This window comes from Cyphomyrmex costatus, unplaced genomic scaffold (genome assembly GCF_001594065.2).
Source record: "Cyphomyrmex costatus isolate MS0001 unplaced genomic scaffold, Ccosl1.0 scaffold29, whole genome shotgun sequence".
NCBI lineage: Eukaryota > Metazoa > Arthropoda > Insecta > Hymenoptera > Formicidae > Cyphomyrmex > Cyphomyrmex costatus.
Genome location: NW_017277017.1, coordinates 944,169 through 965,681, shown reverse-complemented (window position 1 = coordinate 965,681; position 21,513 = coordinate 944,169). Strand labels below are relative to the sequence as shown.

The window sequence follows — 21,513 nt, the reverse complement described above, 5'->3', positions numbered from 1 at the left end:
GGGGGGGGGGTGATACATAGGATGATAGGTGATCAATTGTCATGGATTCGATTCGGATAATTCTTGCGCGTCCAGCAGGAATTTGTGTGGTATGCGCGCAATTTCATCACCGTGGCAACGAGCAGGAGCATTGCACGATGGAACTTTCGCGTAATTTGGAAACCCGGGATCGATCAGTAATTTCCCATCGGAACAGAAATGAACGAGGACGCACCTCGAGAGGCGTGTTCTCTGCGGCGATCTCCGTGAAACCGACTATGTCGCTGAAGTAGACGGTCACCGCTTCGTAATACTCCGCTGGCACCTGATGGACGAAAAAATTTATGAATCCATCAATCGAGACGGATGACGAATGGATTACAGGTAACGAAAAAATGTATTATTTCTCACGATAAATCATCTAGAAAAAGTGTCAATCGGGAAAAAAGTTCAAATTGAGAGAGAATTTATTAATACTACGGAGTTTGAGGATAAAAAAAATTCTCGATTAAAAAATTTTATCTGCCTGAAGATTACAATATCTTCGAGAAAATTGAGATTATATTAACTTAGATTGACCTGCTGAGTTTGTTTGAGTTGTTGGGCAACGCTGGGTGGAAGCATTTGGAAGAGCAATGTGTCGCTCTTCCTCTTCTCACGTTTGAGCTCACGTGCCTTCTGAGCCAAATTCGCGGCGTACATCTGTAATTAACAAATCAAACGTGTTATAACGAACGGTTAAAGATTTGTAGTAATTAGAAAAGCAAAGATAATCTCTAAGATAATACGTATAAAAAGATTTTTTTAATATGGAAAAATTAAAATGTAAGAATAACAAAGATGAAACTATGCTTACATATAAATTTAAGATGGAAAGAAATGAATTATTTATCCGCAATAATATTGCGGAAAAAGATTTAATCCTTATAGAAAATGTTTTTTTTTGTGAAGGAATAACCATTAATAATAATTGGCGATTGACGTCTTAGTATTGCTTATTAATTTCTCCTATAAATAAAACGAAAGCTATACGAGCGATAAAAACGTTTTTGTTCAGAGATTGAAACTTCTCTCATCGCGACCTAGACTTCAACAACTGGTTTTCCATTGAGACGTCAGTCACGCGACGCGACGTTTATTCGTCGACGACCTCGTGGTCTCGAGAGCTTGGAATCGAGTTATAGGATTCGTCGCGATGCAAAGTAATTAACGCATGGTCGCGAAAATTTCTCATGGCTTTTCTCTTAGATTCTGCATCCAGAGTTAACGTTGACAAACAATGATTGAAAAGCCATGTTGTCACTAATTAGAACTCAATTTAGATGAATAATAATAAAAAAAACCATTGGATCTTTTTATTTGTTCTTTTACATAGTAAAAAATATTTTATATTTGTATTAAAATTGGTCCACTCAAATCCTTATTAAAACTTTATGTTAAAATGTTAACATAACCGAATGTTAATTTAACATAATATGATTATGTTATTTGAATATTTTGTGTTAAATTAATATTCTATATTTGTTAGTAAAAATAACACAATTTATAAGTGAACAAGCATAAAAATAATAATTAGATTTCGTTCGTTTTTTCGCAATGCAAAGTATAAAGAAAAACGGTCTAAATTGAGCAGTAATAAGATTTTTTTTAATTAATAATTTACAATATTATACTAAAAAACAAAATAAAAATATAAAAAATATATAAAAGTATAAAAATATCGAGCGTTTTGGAACTCACAGGTCCTTCTTCAGCGATTCATAAAGATGTTTCGATGTCAACGAGATAAACGCATAATAATAAACGGTCAAAGCGACATGGCATATATTGTGCTGGTATGACAATTTGTTTGGAAGAGAAATGATTCTCCTGTTTCTGTGTGAATATGGAAATTGTGTAAAATGTATGAAACCAGGAGCATCATTATTTGTTCGTCTGATTCTGTTAAGCGCAAGTGTTACAACATAAAAATAATATATTTTCAAACATAAATTCTAAGATAAATGAATAAAATACATAATTTGATATATCGTAAATGATAATTTTACTGAAAAAATATGCTTGTATGTTATTTGCTTACAGATTGTCTTAATATGTTACATTTTTTGTGTTAATTTTTTATGTAATATTTATTTTACCTTCTAACAGATTCATCTTGTATTAAATTAACGTAAAAAGTTAAATGGACGTTTAGGATATGTAAAATATGGTAAATCTAAAAAAATTTTCCAACTCTCGAAATAGCTAATTTAATTAAAGCTAGAAAATCAGATTCTAAATTATGGTAAAAAGTCTAAGATGAAAATTAAGGTCCGTGTTATGTTCTGTATACAAATCACTGCGAGCGTCACGTATGAAAGAGTCACATGTAGCTATGAAAGGAAATCAAATCGACTGCTTCGAAACGCGAACCTGAATGGTGGCGACGGCGTTGCGCATCAATATGATGATGATGGGGGATACCACCAGGACCAGAACGACGATAGCGATCCCCGCGACTTCCTTGTTACTCGCGTCTTGTAACGTCGAATTGACGTAATCCCTGACAAAAATAGTATCACACGATAGTTAATGTACTTTATAGATAATATAATATAAAATAATCAAAAATTACAAAACATTAACAATAAATGTTGTAAAATATCGTCGACAATAAATAGCGACGAGTGCAACCTATTCGTCGAAATGATTAATGTGAGTACATTTATTAAATTTTATTGAGATAAAAACAAAATGAAAAATTTTGCTCCATTGCTAGGAATCTTGACTAACTTGACATATTACAACCCCTTCCCCCTATTAAAATTCATATTTAAAGATTTAGTAAAATCGTTTCTAATTGAAATACAAGACTTAGTGGAATTAAATTAAATTTGATCGACAATTGACAGAAACAAAAAATTGAGAAATTTGCTTTGTTATTAGGAGTACATTGTGATTTAATATACTCTAATATATATTAAAGTCCAAGTAAATTTATTCATGTGTGACTAATTGTTAAATATTCTTCGTCTTCGAAATAAATCGTGATTAATCACGTGTTAAGTAATTTTTAAGGGGAGAGATAATTTCTCTTGGAAATTCTAAGAGAAATTATCTCTCTTCGTGGAGTAAGAGATCGATATTTTCCTGATAATGATGGCAATTAGCGAATATCCAATGTCTGACATAGATAGATCCGGATGGGTCTTCCGTTTTATGAGTCTTGTCAAGAGGGATCTAGACAAAGAGACAGTTCCATTATGAAGATTCACTACCTTATCATGTGACGTAATTCCCGCTGCAGCTTACGCAGTTCGTCGATGTAAGTGGCCATTGAATCGAAGTAAGCGATTGCGTCGTCCACGCTCGACTCCCTCCTTTGATTCCGTAGGATCTCGTTCCGTCTGAGGAGAAAATGCAGAACGTTTGTCCTGTCCGCCCACTCTTATTGCCATAATTTATCATCGGCCTGTTACGCTGTCGACTTTCATATAAAGGCGCTTTCACGAAACACTTCCTCTAAATTATCAAATTACTAAGTAATCTACACTTTCTCACGAGATTACAGAGAATAATTTACAAGTTATGCTCACGTAAAATATATGTTCAATTTTTCAAAAGTGTAATTAAAGTACAACTTTATTTATCTTTCATCCTTTGATCGTCGTGCATCGAACGTATATCTTCATAGAAAGATTTTACTAAAAGATCTAAAATTTTTCTCGATATAAATCTGAAAATAAATTTTGTTGAACCATTCAAGTAAACTGATTGCTAAAATATCAACATTTTTTCTAACTGTAGTCATCATTTTTTACTTTTTAAGTTTCCAACAAAATTATTTTCAGATTTCTAGCAAAATTTTAGATCTTTTAGCAAAATCGCGTTGAAGAGAGAGTGTCAAGAACAAATTCTATTTCTTCATTGCATCGCTAGATGTTCGAGCAATTTTCTTTCCTTCGTCTAGACATGTTACGAATGATATGAACGAGGCCAGTAACTTTTTTCATATGAGACATTTCCGCGCGATACCAATCACAGGACACGGAGGTGAAGCGCGAGAAACGTTTTACCTTGCCTTGATCTTGTCGTACTCGGGCATGGTGCGCGTGAGTTCGTTGTAAAACTTCCTCAGGGAGGGCACATATGTCAGGGCGGCGTTCAGAAGGTCACGGCCTAGCGCTTCGTGGCGAACGTAATTGATGTAGTTGTCACCGAAAAGGAGACCTCGACCAAAGTAATTGATTCCTTCTACCGAGGCTATACCGAGGCTCTCGATACTCCGTAGGAGATTCTTGAAGGCTATTAAATACCTGAAACGAAAAAGTTCCATATATTCCTATATGGACTCTTACGTTTTTCTTTCGAGAGATTCAGATTAGGCGATAGCATAGAGTCTTGCATAATGTATAAGAAAATGCATAACGCATAATGCATAAGAAAATGAACCAATCAAAGTCTTTCATGTTCTTTCTTTCCATGAAAAGACTCCGGTTGATTTTTTTATGCTTTATGTATTATGCGTTATGCAATGATCTGTGTAATGATCTGTGATCAACATTTATTGTTTCCATTGTTCCCCAATCTGTCAGAGGAATATTACAATAATATAATACGCGTTACCTCCAGACCCCGCTGTTATCCGTCTCCTTAATTTGATTAGTCAGGTGGTCCAACATAGCAGCGTTCACGCTCGTGTACCACGCCATCACCTCAGAAATGCTGCTTTCTTCTGAACTTATCTTTTGCCTGCGGGAAGCAAATAAACTTTGCGTTTAACTCTATTGTCGCGTGCATCAGCTATCTCTCAAATGTATATCAAAGGCAATTGATAGAGGAAGAGTGGAAGAATTGCTGACATAAAGCGAATGATATTATTATAATATAGTAGTCATAACACATCTCGTTTCTCGCATTTAGTGATAGTCAAATATATGGTTATACATCGAAAAAAGAGTCTGATTGCATTAATTGGAATTCTGATTGAAATTGAACAAATCAAAATTTCTGGTTAAATCTATTATGATTCTAATTGAGATAATCAGAATTTTGATTGATATAATCAGAATCTTCTGATTTATTCATTATCAATCAGAATTTTTTACAGTGTAGTGTTACATTATGACGTGACCATAGAACGCTCCATTAAGGTAAATATTAGGTACACGTTAGAATTCAGATGATTTTGATGTAGGAAAGAATGTGGGGGAAACAAATAAGAGAACAGTTAAATAAAACCAATATTTATCAATTCTAAAGCTTGACATTTGTTGAACTGTTTTCTTCCCTACAACGTCCTTTTCAGAGAGCTTTTATGTTATTAGGAATTACATTAAGAAGTAAAAGGAAGATGTTAGCAATACTGTACAATAAAATAATACGTTTTTAACGAATGACAAACAATCTTTACTTAAGTCTCGATTTTAATATTCATCTTGACATCTTTTCGCTTGTTACCTTCGTCTGGAGACGATCTCGCCCCCGTCCGAGAGGCGACGATCTAAAAAAAGACCGTGTGCGATCCTTCGGACAGGTGCGAGCCGCCTTGGACGATTTGCACGTGGCGGGATGTCGGTCGATAATGACATCGGCGGTGTAGACCTTCGCATTTGTTGCAAGGGGTTTGATCGGCGTACAACATTGCACGTCGACGAAGCGAGATTTACTCGTGGACAGACGACGAGGTGAAGGAAAAAGGAGAAACAGATAAAATGAAAGAGAGAGAGAGAGAGAGAGAGAAACGGAGAGAGGATGATATATGAAAAGAGAGAAAGTCAGAGTCAGCAGGGGAGAGAGAGAAAGACAGGAGTCTAAAAATACTGTCTATTGCTCCAAATGGGCGCTCGCGCGCTCATGTGTGACGACCTCTTCCATTGCTCATAAAGAGAACGTGTGTGAGAGAGAGAGAGATAGAGAGAGAGAGAGAGAGAGAGAGAGAGAGAGAGAGAGAGAGAGAGAGAGAGAGAGAGAAGTATGAGAGTAAGAGAAGCAATAGTACAGAGAGAAAGACAGGCAATTTTATTGTAAGGACAGATAGACAGCTTTATTGCGTTCTTCTGAGATTGACTACTCCTGTGTACAAAGAAGGAAGATGCATAAGAATAATCGCAGCGCGAGCATGACGTGACAGAAGCGTACACGAGTAATAACACAGCGAGTAAACGGTTAAACAAATTCAATTGTCGATATATTCAATTGTAAACGAGCGTATTGAAAGGAAAGAGACGAAAAACCAAAGAGGAGTCGAAGAAAAAAGCGAGCGGATATTTGGCGAAGGGAGGAAAGACGATACAGTGGAGTAAAAAAAGTTTTATTGCGAACTCCGAAATAAAACATGTAAGAGCATCGAGCAAAGGGATGTAACCACGAAGTAACAAAAAAAAAACATAAACGAGATGACTGATGTATCGGTGATACTAGCAGCGAATGAGTTGAGAAGAGTTTGCGAAATACGAAGGTGAAAACAAATTTTTATCCGATAATTTCTTAAGAACGATAAAAGAGCACGTAAAAATAACGATTTAATTAATAATAACGGAAGTTGTATGTATACAATTATAACAGACAAGGAAATCGATAAATGTGTGTATCTTTATATCAGAATCAAAGATTCAAGAGAGAAAGAGAGAGAGAGAGAAAAGGAAAAGAGAAACTGTGCTCCCGTTATTGAACGAACGAATGCAGCATATCTTAGACACGAAGGTCTTTCTTAACTGTCATAAGATAAAAATTCCATAAGCAGCGCGAAAATAAGAAGGAAATCCTCAGGAATCCGTTATGGCTTTCCGTATCGATCGGCTCGCAGAATCTCCGCCCTTTTCCCGCAGGCTTTATCGAGAAAACCGAAGGATTGTTAGTGCCTTGTTATCTATTGGTCGTATCGGGGATGACACAAATGCGCCGTAACTGTTTTCCGTGTGCGTGGTCGTATGATAACCGCCGCGGGTCCTTCCACCATATTTCTGCTTCCGTTCCTTCCTATTCGCGCGCGCGCGATCTGCGAAGATACATATTTTCTCAATGCCGATGCTAAGATTTCTCTTATAAGTAAGGCACGATGTTTCTACATAAGAAGATCTTAAAGCCGTCTATACATTATCAATTATTTTTTAAATAAATATTTTTCTAATTGCCTTTACATACACTTAAAAATCCTTTTTTACGATTAAAGTATAAATAACATTGTATTAAATGATATTGTAGTTCAAACTAATCGATGTTATACCAAAAACGAAAACAGTTGGAAAGTTATAGTTTTTTTAACAGCTCCTCTGTCTCGCCCTCTTTTTCTATTATCGATTTGTAACAATATTTGCTTTTTATAAAAGTTTTGTTCTTATAAAACGATCTTGATTTGGACTAGGGATTATATAAACATTTTATTAAGTTCTTAGAATTAGACTTAGACTTAATATAAAAGATTAGATAAAAATTTTGTATACGTGCATGCGAGATTGATGTAGTGATGTGCCAATGACATATAAAACCTATGTGTGTAAGCTTACTGAATCGATAAAACAGATGACTTTATAGGATCCCTTTAATTGTGTAATATATTCTTAGCTTTTATAATTTTTCCGCGACTTTATTTACGAAGCAGACTGGTCTTGATCGTTTTACGTCTCATGCTTTCGCAAAATTATCTTTTCTCGAAAGGGAATACAAATGCGCTAAATTCCATTTATTGAAACCGACTGGCAATGGTGCATGCTCTAATTATTTTGAAAAATGTTTTCATTGTGACTTTTCGCATTTTCACTGCTAGATTGCGATTCTCGATAACGGCGTATTCATATTTTCAATCGAACCGATTGAGGTTTCACAATTATGCTACACAATAAAGCAAAGTCGAAATTGAAGTTTCCGCCGCACAATTTCGAGACACGAGATAAGATCAGCACATTGTTCTATCATTAGAAAAGAGAAACAAAGAAAGAAAGAAAGAGAAAGATAAATAGATAAAGATGTTTATGATTATTCCAGGACAAGCTTTTTAAGAACATAAATATATATAAAGGAAAAATATAAGAACAAAGATGTACAAATAACTGAAGTAATACAGCAAAAGTAATATTAATAGATATAAATAAAATATGAAAATGAACTATTATATATAAATACTGAGAAGTATTACAGAGTAAAAGATGCAGGCGAATGAGAAGCCGCAATAAATTAAGAAAAAAGGAGAAATAAAAATCGTCGTTGGAGATGATTGAAAAGAGTGCTCGTTTAAATGCGCCTAGTATTTCGAATTTCCTGATGGCGATGGAAAGTGAATTCCACATTGTAGTGCTAACGTGGTGAAAAGAGAGTTGGTAGGTGAGAGAGAAAGAGAGAGAGAGAGAGGGGGGGGGAGAGAGCGCGTTGGTCTCGTACAAAATATTTTGTCTTCATACCCGTTGGCGACTATATGCGCGCAATCAGCCTTTCCATATCGATATTTTATCGCTCTATCGATTTATCGAACGTACATGCCAGGCCGAGGTTTGCACTTGCCATTTTCGCTCCGTCAGAATGAAAAACGTGCCTTTATAAACATTTCCACGTTCGAACGCGACATTGGAATCAGCAAGTCGGTTCGATTCCAATGTGCCCGCATACGCAAAGTGGAACTTACTCAGCGAAGCAAAGTGGAGGAACGATCTGTTCTACGAAAAGAAAAATAATGGAAAAGGGAACGATACCATTATTTCTCTCGTTTTCGTAACCGACTAAAGAAAGCTCACGCGACGCAATTATTATGTAATTAATCAAAGTTTCGGATTTTTTTTATCGATCTTTTTTTTTTACAAGTCTGTAGAGCAAACGAGAATTAAATTTTGTAATAATGTTTGGCAATATATTCTCGATGTATTCTTACAAAACATTCCGTTGAAAAAAATTGTTGCGGCCATTTGCATTCAATTTTGTGAGATCCGCTCGGCCATGGAGACGCAGGGAATGAGGGTTAAATATTTTTATCGTCGATCGATGCGTCAAGTCGAATGCGACATGCCGGGGGACTATTATAAAAGCGTGTGCACGCTGCTCGCTTGTCTCCGCCACGCCTTTTGACCCTCCGCTACACATATAATTAGACGATAGGAGAAAAGGATTAATCGAGAGATGTGTACGAGGGCGTTTCCGATTAAATTGCCCCGTCGCTCAACGTCAAAATTACGTTAATTAAATCGTCGGGCACTATCGTCCGGTCAAAGTGACCGTAAAAGTGCGCCAGCTATACGCGCAACGGAATTTTTTAATCTTAAATTGAGAAGTCAACGGGCCAACAAATTTTTTAATTGAGAAACTTTTGTTCGTTGATTCTTTTACGCAAAAAACAATATCACTTTTAAGACACAACACCTTTGCGTTTTTCCGTCAATGATTTCTGTTTTGAAATTCGAATGCGAAATTACGAATTAAACAATTTTTCTATTAAAGTTTTTATACCGATTTCTGTATTTGTTTTAATTGAAAAGCTTTTGTTTATGATTCTCTCATGCAAAAGACAGGAAAAGGATAAGACTTTTAAAACACAACGTCTTTATGTTTTTCTATTTTGAAATTTGAATAAAAAAGATTATAAATTAAACAATTTTCTCTCTCTCTCCCTCTCTCTCTCTCTCTTTCTCTTTCTCCCCTTCAATTGAAATTTTAACAATTTTTCCATTTTATTTTTTATATTAATGGCGAAATAGATTTAAATAATTTAATACGTCTAATGGTTTTGTAATGATCTTTTCTCGACTTGGAGATATTGCTCCAAAGAGCCATGCACCGATATTTTGTCACATTTATCGTCGTTTAAATGCCATCGAGATATTAAACTCAGACCATCGAGAGATTTTCCGAGAATTTTTCATCGTCAAAAGACCCCACTCTTCAAACGTCAAAGCGAAACCTTTCGCCATACACCTCCACAATCCCGAAAGCTCCAACATTTCACTCGTCGATGCAATCGCACCGATATTTTCACGAAGAGATTGCTAGTTGCACTATCAGTTGAAAACGCGATGTCACTTTTATTCTAATTAAAGCCCTTAAGCCCCTAATTAAAAATAATGAATTTTTTCCTCGCCACACAATCTGCCGCTTCGGCAATTTTGCCTCGTTAAAAGCTTGGTTTTTTCTGTACTGTCAACGCAACTCCCTCTCCACTTGCCATAACGGGAAAAAAAAGGGTTGTATCTTTTTGCGTAAGCCGTAAAATATTGAATCGTTCTCGCTGTTGGTTCGAAAGAAAAGTCGCCGCACCCCACGCAGCTGGCATAAAAAACTTAGTATTTTAACACGTCGTTATTTTCTTTTATAGGGTCAATAGGAAAATTATATTTCGCTCGTTTCTTTTTTCTTTTATCGATATATCGAGGAACGGACGCTCGGTTTTCCTTTTCACCCCGTCCTATTTCCACCGTGAGAAAATACGACTGCGATGGTTTTATCGTATCGCCATGCGCTATCTTACATTTGAGATGTACCACTTGATACATCAATCCCTTTCTCATTTCGCCGCCACGAGGTGGTCTCTCCCTTTGCGACACGCGTCTAATAGTAACGATGAAATATCGCTTGCCGATATGCCGCGTTCTATTATCGAATCGTGTCGCTATCTACGTCTAGAAATTTCAATACTTTTGTGTTTGTACATTATATAGAAAATAATGGAAATAAGAAATAAATTTCGATGATCTTTTGCAGAGCCGGTGTCGCGGTAAAGTTTAGAGTTTATTACGAAATTATTTATCGTCAGTTTAAATTCATTATTTTATTTGTAACACACATTCTCTCTCTCTTTCTCCTCTCTCCAGTACATTAAATTATAATGTAAGATTTAAGTAACTTCGTTATAATGCGTATAACTTTCACATATAACTTGCTCATTTACTTCAATATTTCGTTAATTTCTAATATCGAAAGTTTCTTATAAATCAATTTTTGTTTTACATTATTTATGTTTTATAGATGTTTTCTAACGACTTATTTAATGATTTTTTCCCCCTTTAGAACATACAAGGAAAGAATATTTTTGCTAAAATATTTAGATTTAGCTAGATATAGATCTGAAAATAATTTTGTTAATCCATCAAAATAATTAGGTAGGTAGAACATCCGAGTTGATTGCTAGAATATTAAAACTTTTTGCACCGTTGCTCATTATGCTTGATCATCATAATTATTTTAGTCGTTTATCAAAATTTTTTTAAATTTGTTATCTAGTTAAATTTTTAGATACTCTAGCAAAATTATTCTTTCCATGTACGTATATTGCATATTAAATTGAGGTGGGATAGACTAAATTTAATTTTTTTAAATTAATATTAGAAGAAAATTAAATATTAAGTAAATTTTCACTGGAATATTTATAATCTTATTGATTAATACTTATTGTTAGTGAATTAGCTTACTTTTGTAATTATCATTTTATTTCAAAATACACAATCGCGACCCTCGGATATCAAGAACTCCTATTCGCTGGATACGATTGTCTGCACGAGTATTTGCTAGTGGGACACAGGCCCAAGCAGGAGAAAGGGAGAGACAGCGAAAGAGAGGAGAATTCCCCACTCGTATTCTGAATGGAAATTCAACAAGTGTCGAGACGAGGACTCGAGGGAACGGCCTGGAGCTTCCGCCGTAACTTTCCATCCAGCGGGTGGTTCAGTGGTCGTGTCTGCGCGCGGAAAAGGGGTAAAAGCTAACATGGGAATTAACTGCCGGTTACCGCGACGCTCAAAGCGATACCACCCGCTTACGCTGGAGAGGCGCAATTTGTCTTAATAATTACGCCTGCGAAGAACGTCGCGTTGCCGCCTCCCACGCCGGTGCAGTATAATTATTGCGAAGTGTACTCACGCGCACGTGGGGGGCCTCTTAAGTTAATTAGGTAAAGATTGCCCGCGCATGAGGAATTCAATTCCCGCGCATGGGGTATGTATTATATGTGCTGGCACCGTGAACACAAAACGGAATTTTATCCTTGACTTTTCGCTTATTTTCCATCTGTTTCTTTAATCTGCAAATAATTTGGGAATACCTGGGATGTTTTACACACTATCGGTAAAAAATGAATTGTTGTAAAATATCGTTTTGCATGGATATTGTTTAACGTATTTTCTTTCTTAAAAAAAAAAAAAAAAAAACGATTTTTTACGAACTTTTAAATATGCAATTCCATCGAAAATTTGCAATAAAAAAGATATATTAATTAGAATTGTTATTTTTTAGAAGTACTGTCATAATAATAAACTACTTAACGTGCTCATTCTATTTAAATATTTATTTGACTTAGTTTTTTTTAGAAATTTTTGATTATATAAATATCCATATCCATAATATTGTTAAGTCCTAATAAATCCAGAAACAATCAATAATATATAGTATGTTTTTAATAATAGTGATTTTAATTAGAGTGAAAAAATACTCTAAGGATATTTAAAGAAAATTAGGTAATTGCGATGTATCTACTAAGTTTCTTCGATACCAGATAAATTTTAGATTTGTAACGTTCGAATTGAAAGCACAATCTTTTTAACGAAGTTAAAAATTGCGGATTAAACTCGAGAAGTTTCTAATATGCACACATTATGAATTTTTATTTAAATTTCCAGCTAGAATTTTCACTTATCTCCCTTCGTGTATCTACCCTATAATTAATTCAGCCAAGCGAGACAGTCGGCTGACCCAACGAGTTAAGGTCAGAGTTTTGTGCAGGACGCGATTTCACGGGTGTTGGCTGCCTTTGTGGTGGGTGAGAGATGTTCGGAGACGACCTTCGTTCCGATCGATTCGATTTACCTGAAGTCCTCTAGGCGTGCCTGGAAGGCCTCCTTGCTCACCACGTCATACGTTTGCGTCTTACTTTCGTCTCTAGGCACAGATACCAGTGGCCACGTGCTCATGTTATGGAGATCCTGGTCGGTTATGGCGAATCTCTGCGTCAGGTTCGACCTAGTTGCCGAGTATAGGGTAAAGTGAATTAGGGAGGAAGATGTAATTCTCATTGGGAAGTTTCCTAAACGTATCAAGCAAAGTGACCGTACGTTGAGAGCACGTAAAAATAACATGTTACGGAAAATCGAGTATATTGTTATATTATTAGGTAATTAATCACGGAGAGAAAAAATAAAACAATTTTAAACTATTAATTACAACAATTAATTAATTACCTTTGCCATAAATATATAATCCTCGATTAATGTATTGTATTTTCTTGGAAAAGAGACAGTAAGAGCCAAAGAAGAGACTAAGAAAATACAACTGTTAACAAAAATAAATATTATTTTTTAATGAAACTGTTTTTTAATTTATTTTTTGTTAGATAAAGAACGTTTACATCAATTGGTGGGAATACTTTATACTTTTTTTTTTATAGCCAAGACTATTTTATAAAAAGAATCATCTATATTCTTTATATATGTTAAAACTAATGTATGAATTATATCGATTAATTGAATATGTTTATTCGTATTTCTTATATTCCTAAAAATTTTAATCGTCTCTTAGGATGAGCTTGCGCAAAAAGTGCTAATAACCCAAAAGCCCTGCAGAAAAAATCTACCGGGAGATCGGAGTGTACGTTACGAAAATATTTCAAATCAAACAAAATTAAACAGAGCGCACCGAGCAGTATTGTTTTTAATCGATTCACAGAGCTTTTCGAACGATTGTCGCGTCTAAATTCAGTATTCCGCGAAGAGTTTGTTTTCGCAGAAACGTGTCGCATCTCCTTGTCTTGTCTCGATTGCGAAACTCGAGAAAGCTATTCGTTCTTATCACGCGAAATGCAATGGAAAACATTTCCTCGCGCTCTCGTTCGAGGAAGAGATTTCGCATTTCGTCGCTGTGGCACGATCACGTGGTCGGATCAATGAGCCTTGCGAACATTCAGTTCGAGCGATAATTACACGAGGCGTATCAGAAATGCGAAAGCAAACGAACTGAAAAGGGAATTAAATTGTATTATTATCTAACCAAACGCGACTGATGTTGGCAAGCGACAAGAATCAGAGTTATCGTGTCTTGTTTTCATGCGAAAATACAAGTTGTCTATTGATGGAAGCTGGGAAAATAGCTAGTACCTCAACGTGTTGCCATTGGTGTAGATGAAAAAAGCCACTTCGGATCTCTCCAACTGCATCCTGGTGACCATTTTGCCCAGATCCGTCGCTATCGTCACCTGCAATTATCATTGAATGTGTATCGAAAATGTCAAAAATAGCGCACTTATCATCCTAGAACCTTAATTTTTATGAAGAAATACATTTTGGAAGATAATTTATTTGCGACGTTCACTTTAAAATTAAATTTGAGATAAATTCAAAGTAAATTTGGGATAAATCTATCCGGATTATATTTAAGAACTGAAGATGAAAATATATGTAGCATTGAACCCTGAATATACTATCCGTCGAAAAGGCTATATATCGATATGTTCTTCGTTTACATGATATTTTTGAGCAAAATTAATAAAAATATTGTTTTTTTTTATAATAAGACGATACTTTCTTTAAAGACTTGAGGGAACTCTGTTTTATCAATTCAAAAAGTATTTCATAAGTCCGGCTGATCCGATACTTTTTGCGTTGTATACATCTACGAAGAAGATAGTCGCGTCTTCATCGAGATAATGGTCCGGCGTTTGTTCTCGCGGAACTTCCGTTAGAAGACAGAGCTAATTGTAAGACACGAAAAGATCGAGTGGAGAGTTTCGAATTCCCAGAACATACATTCAGTTGCCACTTCAAGTTTCGAGTACCTGGAAAGTGTCGCTATCGCTTTCGAGACTCGCGATTGTTTCATTTCAACTGAGAATATGTTTTTTTATCGATATGAAGCTTTTGCTTAGCTCTTATTCGCTACTAGTGGATTCGAAAAATGGATTATCTCACATGTTGTCTCATTTCTTGCTTTACTTTAGATGAATATTCTGTTACATGGAGATTCGTCGATGTAGAAATTCGTCTTTTTATTTTCAAAGATTTTTAACAATCCTTGATTTTGTTGAATTTCCGCAGATTTTTTTCTGCGACTGTGGACCGAAACTTGAATGTCATAAATTTCTGCTCACAAAGATCTCTTACAAATTTCCGCCTGTTAACCGCGTATCCTCGATCATTAGAAAATCTTATCAGTCCAAGCACAGTCTAAGTCTATGTTTTCATTTTAATCTCACGGCTCACGGCGACGAGCAATGTTGTATTAATGCCAACGATAAAATCGTTTTACGATCCGAGATAATTATTAGCGTGGTTGCAAATTGCACAGCAATCGCAATTAAATGTCTTTCCGAAGCATTTGGAAAGATCGACGATGAAACGCCGTTGACGGTTAAACCGTCGATTTTTCCCGTCCCTCTGAAACGAGAACTTTCGCCAGAGAAATAAGGATTCGTTCTCATCAAGGGAGGATCTTTCGTCGAAGACCTAGCACCTCCGTAAGCTCACGAACTATAACAGAAAGTTCTTTGCCAACTTGCTCTTTGTCAATAAAGCGCTCGTATACCACGGAATAATCCACGGCTCTGCTAGCGTGCCACAAACTTTTTAAGCCAGATCAACCTGGCATCCCGGCTTCTCAAGCCGGGTCAGAGGTTGTGCTACTTATCCTCATTGCTCCGACGAGGTCTCAGCAAAGTAAGGATCAGACTAAAGCCAGAACGAATGTACACTCGGCAGTAGTTTGTATAATACGCTGATTTTAATAATCGCGCTGCGTTCGACTTAAACCTCACAATTTTTATCGCAACACTTACATACAAACTCTTGAAGATTCTTGCAGCTGTTTCTACTTTTTTAAGTGTTTTGGTCGATCTCACTTATTCTTAACTGTTGAATGTCTTTTCGATGGCTTTCTTCTTCCAATATTTTTTTTAATGCTCTTTCCATTGCTTATAACTTTTTTATTGATAAAAATATATATGTTTGCTTGATACCGTTATATTTCTTAATGTAAAAAAATCCTATTGTGATATATATCCTTTTTAAAATAATAAAATTACATATCTTCTTTTCAATTTTCTTTTAAATTTTTCAGTTTTACAAAAAGTATCTGATTCGACAAAAATCTCGATGTTTTCTTTCTATAGTTTTTTAATGCCCTAGACTGTTTTTCCCAACTTTAATCTCCGGCATTATAGATTTTCATTTTCTATCTTTACCTTTTCTGTTATCATTTAACTTGCCGTCACACAGTTGTACAAAACGATTTATGAAAAGTAATTTGTAATGTTAAATTTTCATTATTAATATTAGATGTAGTAAAAAGAAATCCATTATTTTTCCAATAGATTTCATGCAAAAAGAATGGATTTCTTTTTAGTTTTTACTACACCTAATATTTTAAATAATATTCGTTGCGATGAAATTTTATGTTACAAAAATTAATAAATCTGTAATATTACGAAAATTATAAAAAATAATGCCGAGGAATTTTTTTTTAAATCTGGCTGAAAGAAAAATTTCCAATACTTCTTAGGTATTGTAGAATTATAGGGGGTGTGTCGCAGAGAGCGAGGTGCGTCGATGGGTATGCGAAACGCTCGTCGGTCATACAGAAACGCGAGTACGATCGCAAACATACGTATATCCGACATCACTAACAATGGCGACCATTCTTGCGACGTTTGTCAAACAAACTTGAGACCGAAGACCGTTGTTCTCGCAGCCAACATTGCGATGAATTTCGATTTGATCGACCCTTCGTTTCCAGAAGAATCGTGTCTAATAACCTTGTGGACAAGGCGATTAGACAGAACAGTGGAAATTTTCTCCCTATGAAAGAAGAGTGCACAAATAATTTACAATTAAGACGATAATCCACATATTATAGTTGATACAAATTTATTTGCTGCTTAATGTACTCTCCTAATACGATTAAAATTGACATAAATTTAAGAAAGTTAACGTGAAACTATTTCATATCTTAAAATCATAAAATTATTAGTACGTACGTTACGATTTTATATTTAACTAATCAGAGATATAAAACTATTTTTCACAAAATTTATTTTGTTTAGAAAAATCTAATAAATTTAATAATAAACTGAACTTTAATATTTTAAATTTAATAAAACTGGCCATAAATGACAATTAAAATATTTACAAAAATAAAAGATGGAGAAATTCGTGTCAAGTCAAAGTATTTCTATTATTTTAAGAATAAACTAAAGTATTATTTTTCAAGTGTTTATCAAAGAAAATTTTATAAATTTAAAATTTGCTATTCTCAGTTGTGTTTTCCCTGCGATGGCCGACTAAACATCAGTTACGTCATTGTCTCCCCCCCCCAATCTCTCTCTCTTCTTATTTTATTTCATCATCCCTTGCAAGCGCATCTCGCCTCGAAGTAGTAAAAGGGCGACGATGGCGGCATGTATATACGAGTCGATAATCCGAACGTGCGTGAGAGAATAAAATAAAAATAGCCAGCTCGTCGCGCGAGAACGCTGTAACGTAATTTCTTGTGCCGTGCCGAACACCGTCGCTCGAATCGGAAATCGAATCGAACGCGATTTCCAACGAGTGTCCGACGTTTTCATTAACAACAGCCCCTGGCCCTGCGGACTGCTCACTTCACAGAGAGGAAGAGCGAAATCGTTCGTCGCTGTAGCCATCCGTATCGCTATCTGAGAGCTGATGAACCGATACTCTATCATTTGATCGCGAAATTGCGACCGCATGCCGCGATCAAAGCACAAGCTTGCATTTCGATCTCGCAAAGCGAAGGAGCGGAGTCGCTTATTTACTTCCCCGCTGTAAATTACGTTAAATTTTATCATGCTTTTAGCAGGGCACATTATTGAAATTCCTTCCCCGTGACTTTTACACATTATTACCGCACCCTTATGATTATAATGTAACAATAAATTTTTCATTTTATATCTTTCTTTATAGAGTTGAAAAAAGGATCTGAAAATGAGACTTATTCTTGTAAGCTTCAATTAATTAATTTTACATTCTTATATTGATTTTTGTATTATATCTCATATACAAAGTCAATCAATATTATTACCGGATCCTTTTGTAATTACAACGTGACAACAAATTTCTCCTTTTAGATCTTTCCTTAGAGTTGAAAGAGGGATTTGAAAATAAGACTCTTGTTAATGTTGACTAGAATTAATTAATTTTACGTTCTTTTATTGGATCATAAAGCTAGTCCTGTACCTTCCTTTTGCTTCTTTAAATTAAAGTAAGGAAGAAATTGTAGTCGTGAGGCTCGCACTTCAAGCAGAAATGTCTCGATTATGTCGCGATGCTATTCGCAGACGTGGAAGCGTGTAGGTGCGGTGTATTTGTTCATTCTCTCGTTATCCTCAAACGAACCGTCGCCATCGATCGATCACTAGTGAATTATGCCAGCCCAACCTAATTGCGCTCTTTACATAATTATCAGGACGCAACGTGAGCGGGCGCGAGAGCACGTGGAACTTTTCGCCTGCTACTTCAGACAACGCTCAACTAGTAATTTGTAAAACTGGAGTTTCTACGAAACTCACATAGAATATATATGAGGGAGATGCCGCAGAAACTGTTTCTAAATTGCTTTAATATATGAATTCTTCGAGCAACTTCAGAGCCGATATTTTGCTACAGATAGTGAGATTACTTCACGCGCGCGTATAAATATAAACTATAATACTTCTTGTTAAAGTCAAGAACAAAAATTTTCTATAAAAAGCAAAGAGAGCTCGCATCGTCGATTTTGTGATTTCAGCATCAAAACATAAAGGCGATTGATACTAAAAATAGTAACGTTTTTTACTCACTAAAAAGACCAAGCAGATAAATTACTGCAAATAAAAAAAGTGATAAAATATTTCGATATTCCAATATAAAGAAATAATTAAAGGAAGATCAAGAAATTTCAGAATTCTACAGTCTTGGCCATAAGTATAATAAAATACTCTCAAAAATTGACATAAACATTTTATATCTAACAAAAAATAAAATAAGAAACAATTTTATTGTAAAATAATATTATTTTCAATATTTTCTCATTTTAGTATTCTGTTTTCTTTTGACTTTTATTAGTTTTATTACTGTATTGAAAAAAATGTCCGCGCACGCGGATTAATGGAATTCTAGTTGAAAACGGATAAATTCGAATTTTCTGATTAAACCTACTAGAATTGTAGTTAACCAAAATTCTCTTTCAGATCGATATAATCAGAATTTTCATGTTTATTTTTAATCAGACATTTGCCTCAGTGTGTTTTTTTTTCAAGAAAATGTAGTAAATTGAGGTTATTTTATACTCTTACAGCCAAGGTTGTATTTTTTATACAAGAAATAAAATATTAATCTAAGAAACAGAAACGGTCATTAATGACCGCGCGATACTTCTCATCTTAATTAGCGATTCTCGGAGAGAAACTTGATTTGCTCACCTGCGTCTCTATGTCGGACACTTCCTGGCGGTAGATCAGGATATCGTGGAGGGTATTGGCGGTCTGCACGATCAGAGCGAGGATCGGTATGAAGGGTAGCACCAACATTTGCAGCAGCTGGATCCGTCGACCGCGACGGTGAGCCGGATCGGTCGCGCGGGCCCAGCACGACTTTTTCCGGTTCGCTTTGGTCCCCGAAACATCGTCCGACGAGAGGCTCCTTACGGAACTTACTTCCGCCACGCAGGAGCCGTTGCGTGGCGACATACTGAAAGAATTGTCATGGAATTAAATTATCAGTTGCCGAATGATTTCTTTTCGAACTGGAAAGTCATTCTTGGAAGCAAATATGTACAGCTAATATGTTTCATGCGCACGTGAAGAATTTCAGAATTAATTTTTAAAATCAAGCACGATCACAAGCACAATTATAATTTGTAAGAAAAGGTAAATAGGAAATCTAGAAGCTTTTTTAGGATGCATACGAGATTCAAAATGGGAGATTAAAATGGATTTTAACCAAGAAGTTCTCTAAATAAATTTGATAATCTTCAAGAATTTTTAGGACTTTTGGAATAAGAGAATTTAACAGTTTGAGATTTCGAAGTAGATTTACAAGTTGACGAGTTCGAAGATCCGTGCAACTAGTGTAACAATTCAAGGATCGAAGGATGTAATTCAATGGTCTGTGAAAGCTCAGAGAGACGGAACGATTTAACAATTAATTCAGATGCGTCAATGTAATCGTTGTGTAATTGGAATTCAGAAGCCATAGGGAATTCGATTAAAAATCCATTATCAGGTCAATATAGTGCGTTGTGGAATTGTTCGATAGAACTGTTCAACGAGAGACCAGCTTTTATTTCCGACTTGGTCGGTGATACGCCGTCCTGTACGTCCGAACTTTCATGATCACGATAATAATGACAAGTTGGCGGATAACAAGCCAGCCGGCGGGTCTTCGTTAATTAAACGCGATATGAGAACAGAGACGTGTCATAGTCGACTCATAGCCGTGAGAAAAAAGGGAGCTCTCTCTCTCTCTCTCTCTCTCTCTCGTTCAAAGCTTTACAATTGCAAACTTGGGGATGCAATTCAAACTCGATAACAGAAAGCACCACGTAAATATCCACGTAATTCCCTTTTCCATTTTCTCTTTTTTCTTTAACAACTAGAACATTATTCTCTCTTTGTTCTTGCACCCTATTTTTCTGCGTTATCGAGTTCTGAAGAGGAATAAAACAAGTACAGCAATATCTAGCATCGGTGTCGTCGTTCACGTCTGTTGAAAATCACAAGAGATAAGGATCACTCGTTTATGAAAAATCAGGTCACGTTTTAGTGGTCTGACTTTTAATAAGCGTCCTGAATTGAATAATTCTCAAAGTTCTGCAGAACAATGAGCGAAAAAGGTTTCGTCGCTTTATTCACATGAAAGTTCATTTCCAATTATGTTTCGATAAAACTTCTCAACGTGCGAGTTAAGAGCTGCGCGTTGAAATAGATCAATTTCATTGCCATGAGTATTCCACTGTTAAATCGAAATGCCCTCGTTCTCTCGTAATCGTAACGCAGTGGGAACAGGAATTCCCACAGCGAGGAAAGTTCCCAGAGGTAAAATAAAGGGACTTCCATTCGCGGTTGCGTCCCGTTTCATTTCTCACCTCGTTATCTCTAGAATTCACGAGAGACAGAAGAAGATGGAGAGAGGGTGGAAGGGGGAGGGGGAGGAGAAAAGGGTTAAGCGATCGCAACGAGTGAGCCTCTGACTTTATTGCGGCTCTTTGATGTCGATCTTGAAGGTAGCAAAGTCAAAAGCCGCGCTATCGGGAACGGTACTGTCTCTCTGAATAGCGTCTGATTTTGTACACGCGCCTACATATTAAGGAGAAATTAATGACCCGCTGATATATTGTATTTCTCTTCTCGTCAACGGGAGGAATCCGCCGCCGCTGTAAAATACGAGAAAGGCGCCGCGATATTAATATCACATCGAGGCAAAAAAAAAGAACCGTCGCGTCGCCTAATGTGCGAAATAAGTAAGCCCTGGAAATAAGCAATCAATAAATCATATAAATCTCTTTACGAGTGGTACAGCTTTTTAATGACCCCTATGTCATTCCATTTTTTAAATGAAAAAATAATGACTTCATGATTTAATCGCATTTATCTGTTTCTTTGAA

General features: G+C 35.8%; 1 protein-coding gene across 1 annotated transcript in view; it reads right to left on the bottom strand.

Moving 5' to 3' along the window:
- The window catches only part of LOC108775260 (uncharacterized), a 38,286-nt gene that overhangs the window by 4,906 nt on the left and 11,867 nt on the right, over positions 1–21,513 (bottom strand). The window contains exons 3-11 of the mRNA XM_018541570.1: positions 19,331–19,598; positions 14,022–14,119; positions 12,739–12,891; positions 4,585–4,710; positions 4,035–4,274; positions 3,237–3,365; positions 2,392–2,521; positions 559–681; positions 215–304 (exon numbers count right to left, since the gene is read on the bottom strand). Coding sequence (XP_018397072.1) covers positions 215–304; positions 559–681; positions 2,392–2,521; positions 3,237–3,365; positions 4,035–4,274; positions 4,585–4,710; positions 12,739–12,891; positions 14,022–14,119; positions 19,331–19,598 — 1,357 coding nt within the window. The remainder of the gene's footprint in view (positions 1–214; positions 305–558; positions 682–2,391; positions 2,522–3,236; positions 3,366–4,034; positions 4,275–4,584; positions 4,711–12,738; positions 12,892–14,021; positions 14,120–19,330; positions 19,599–21,513) is intronic.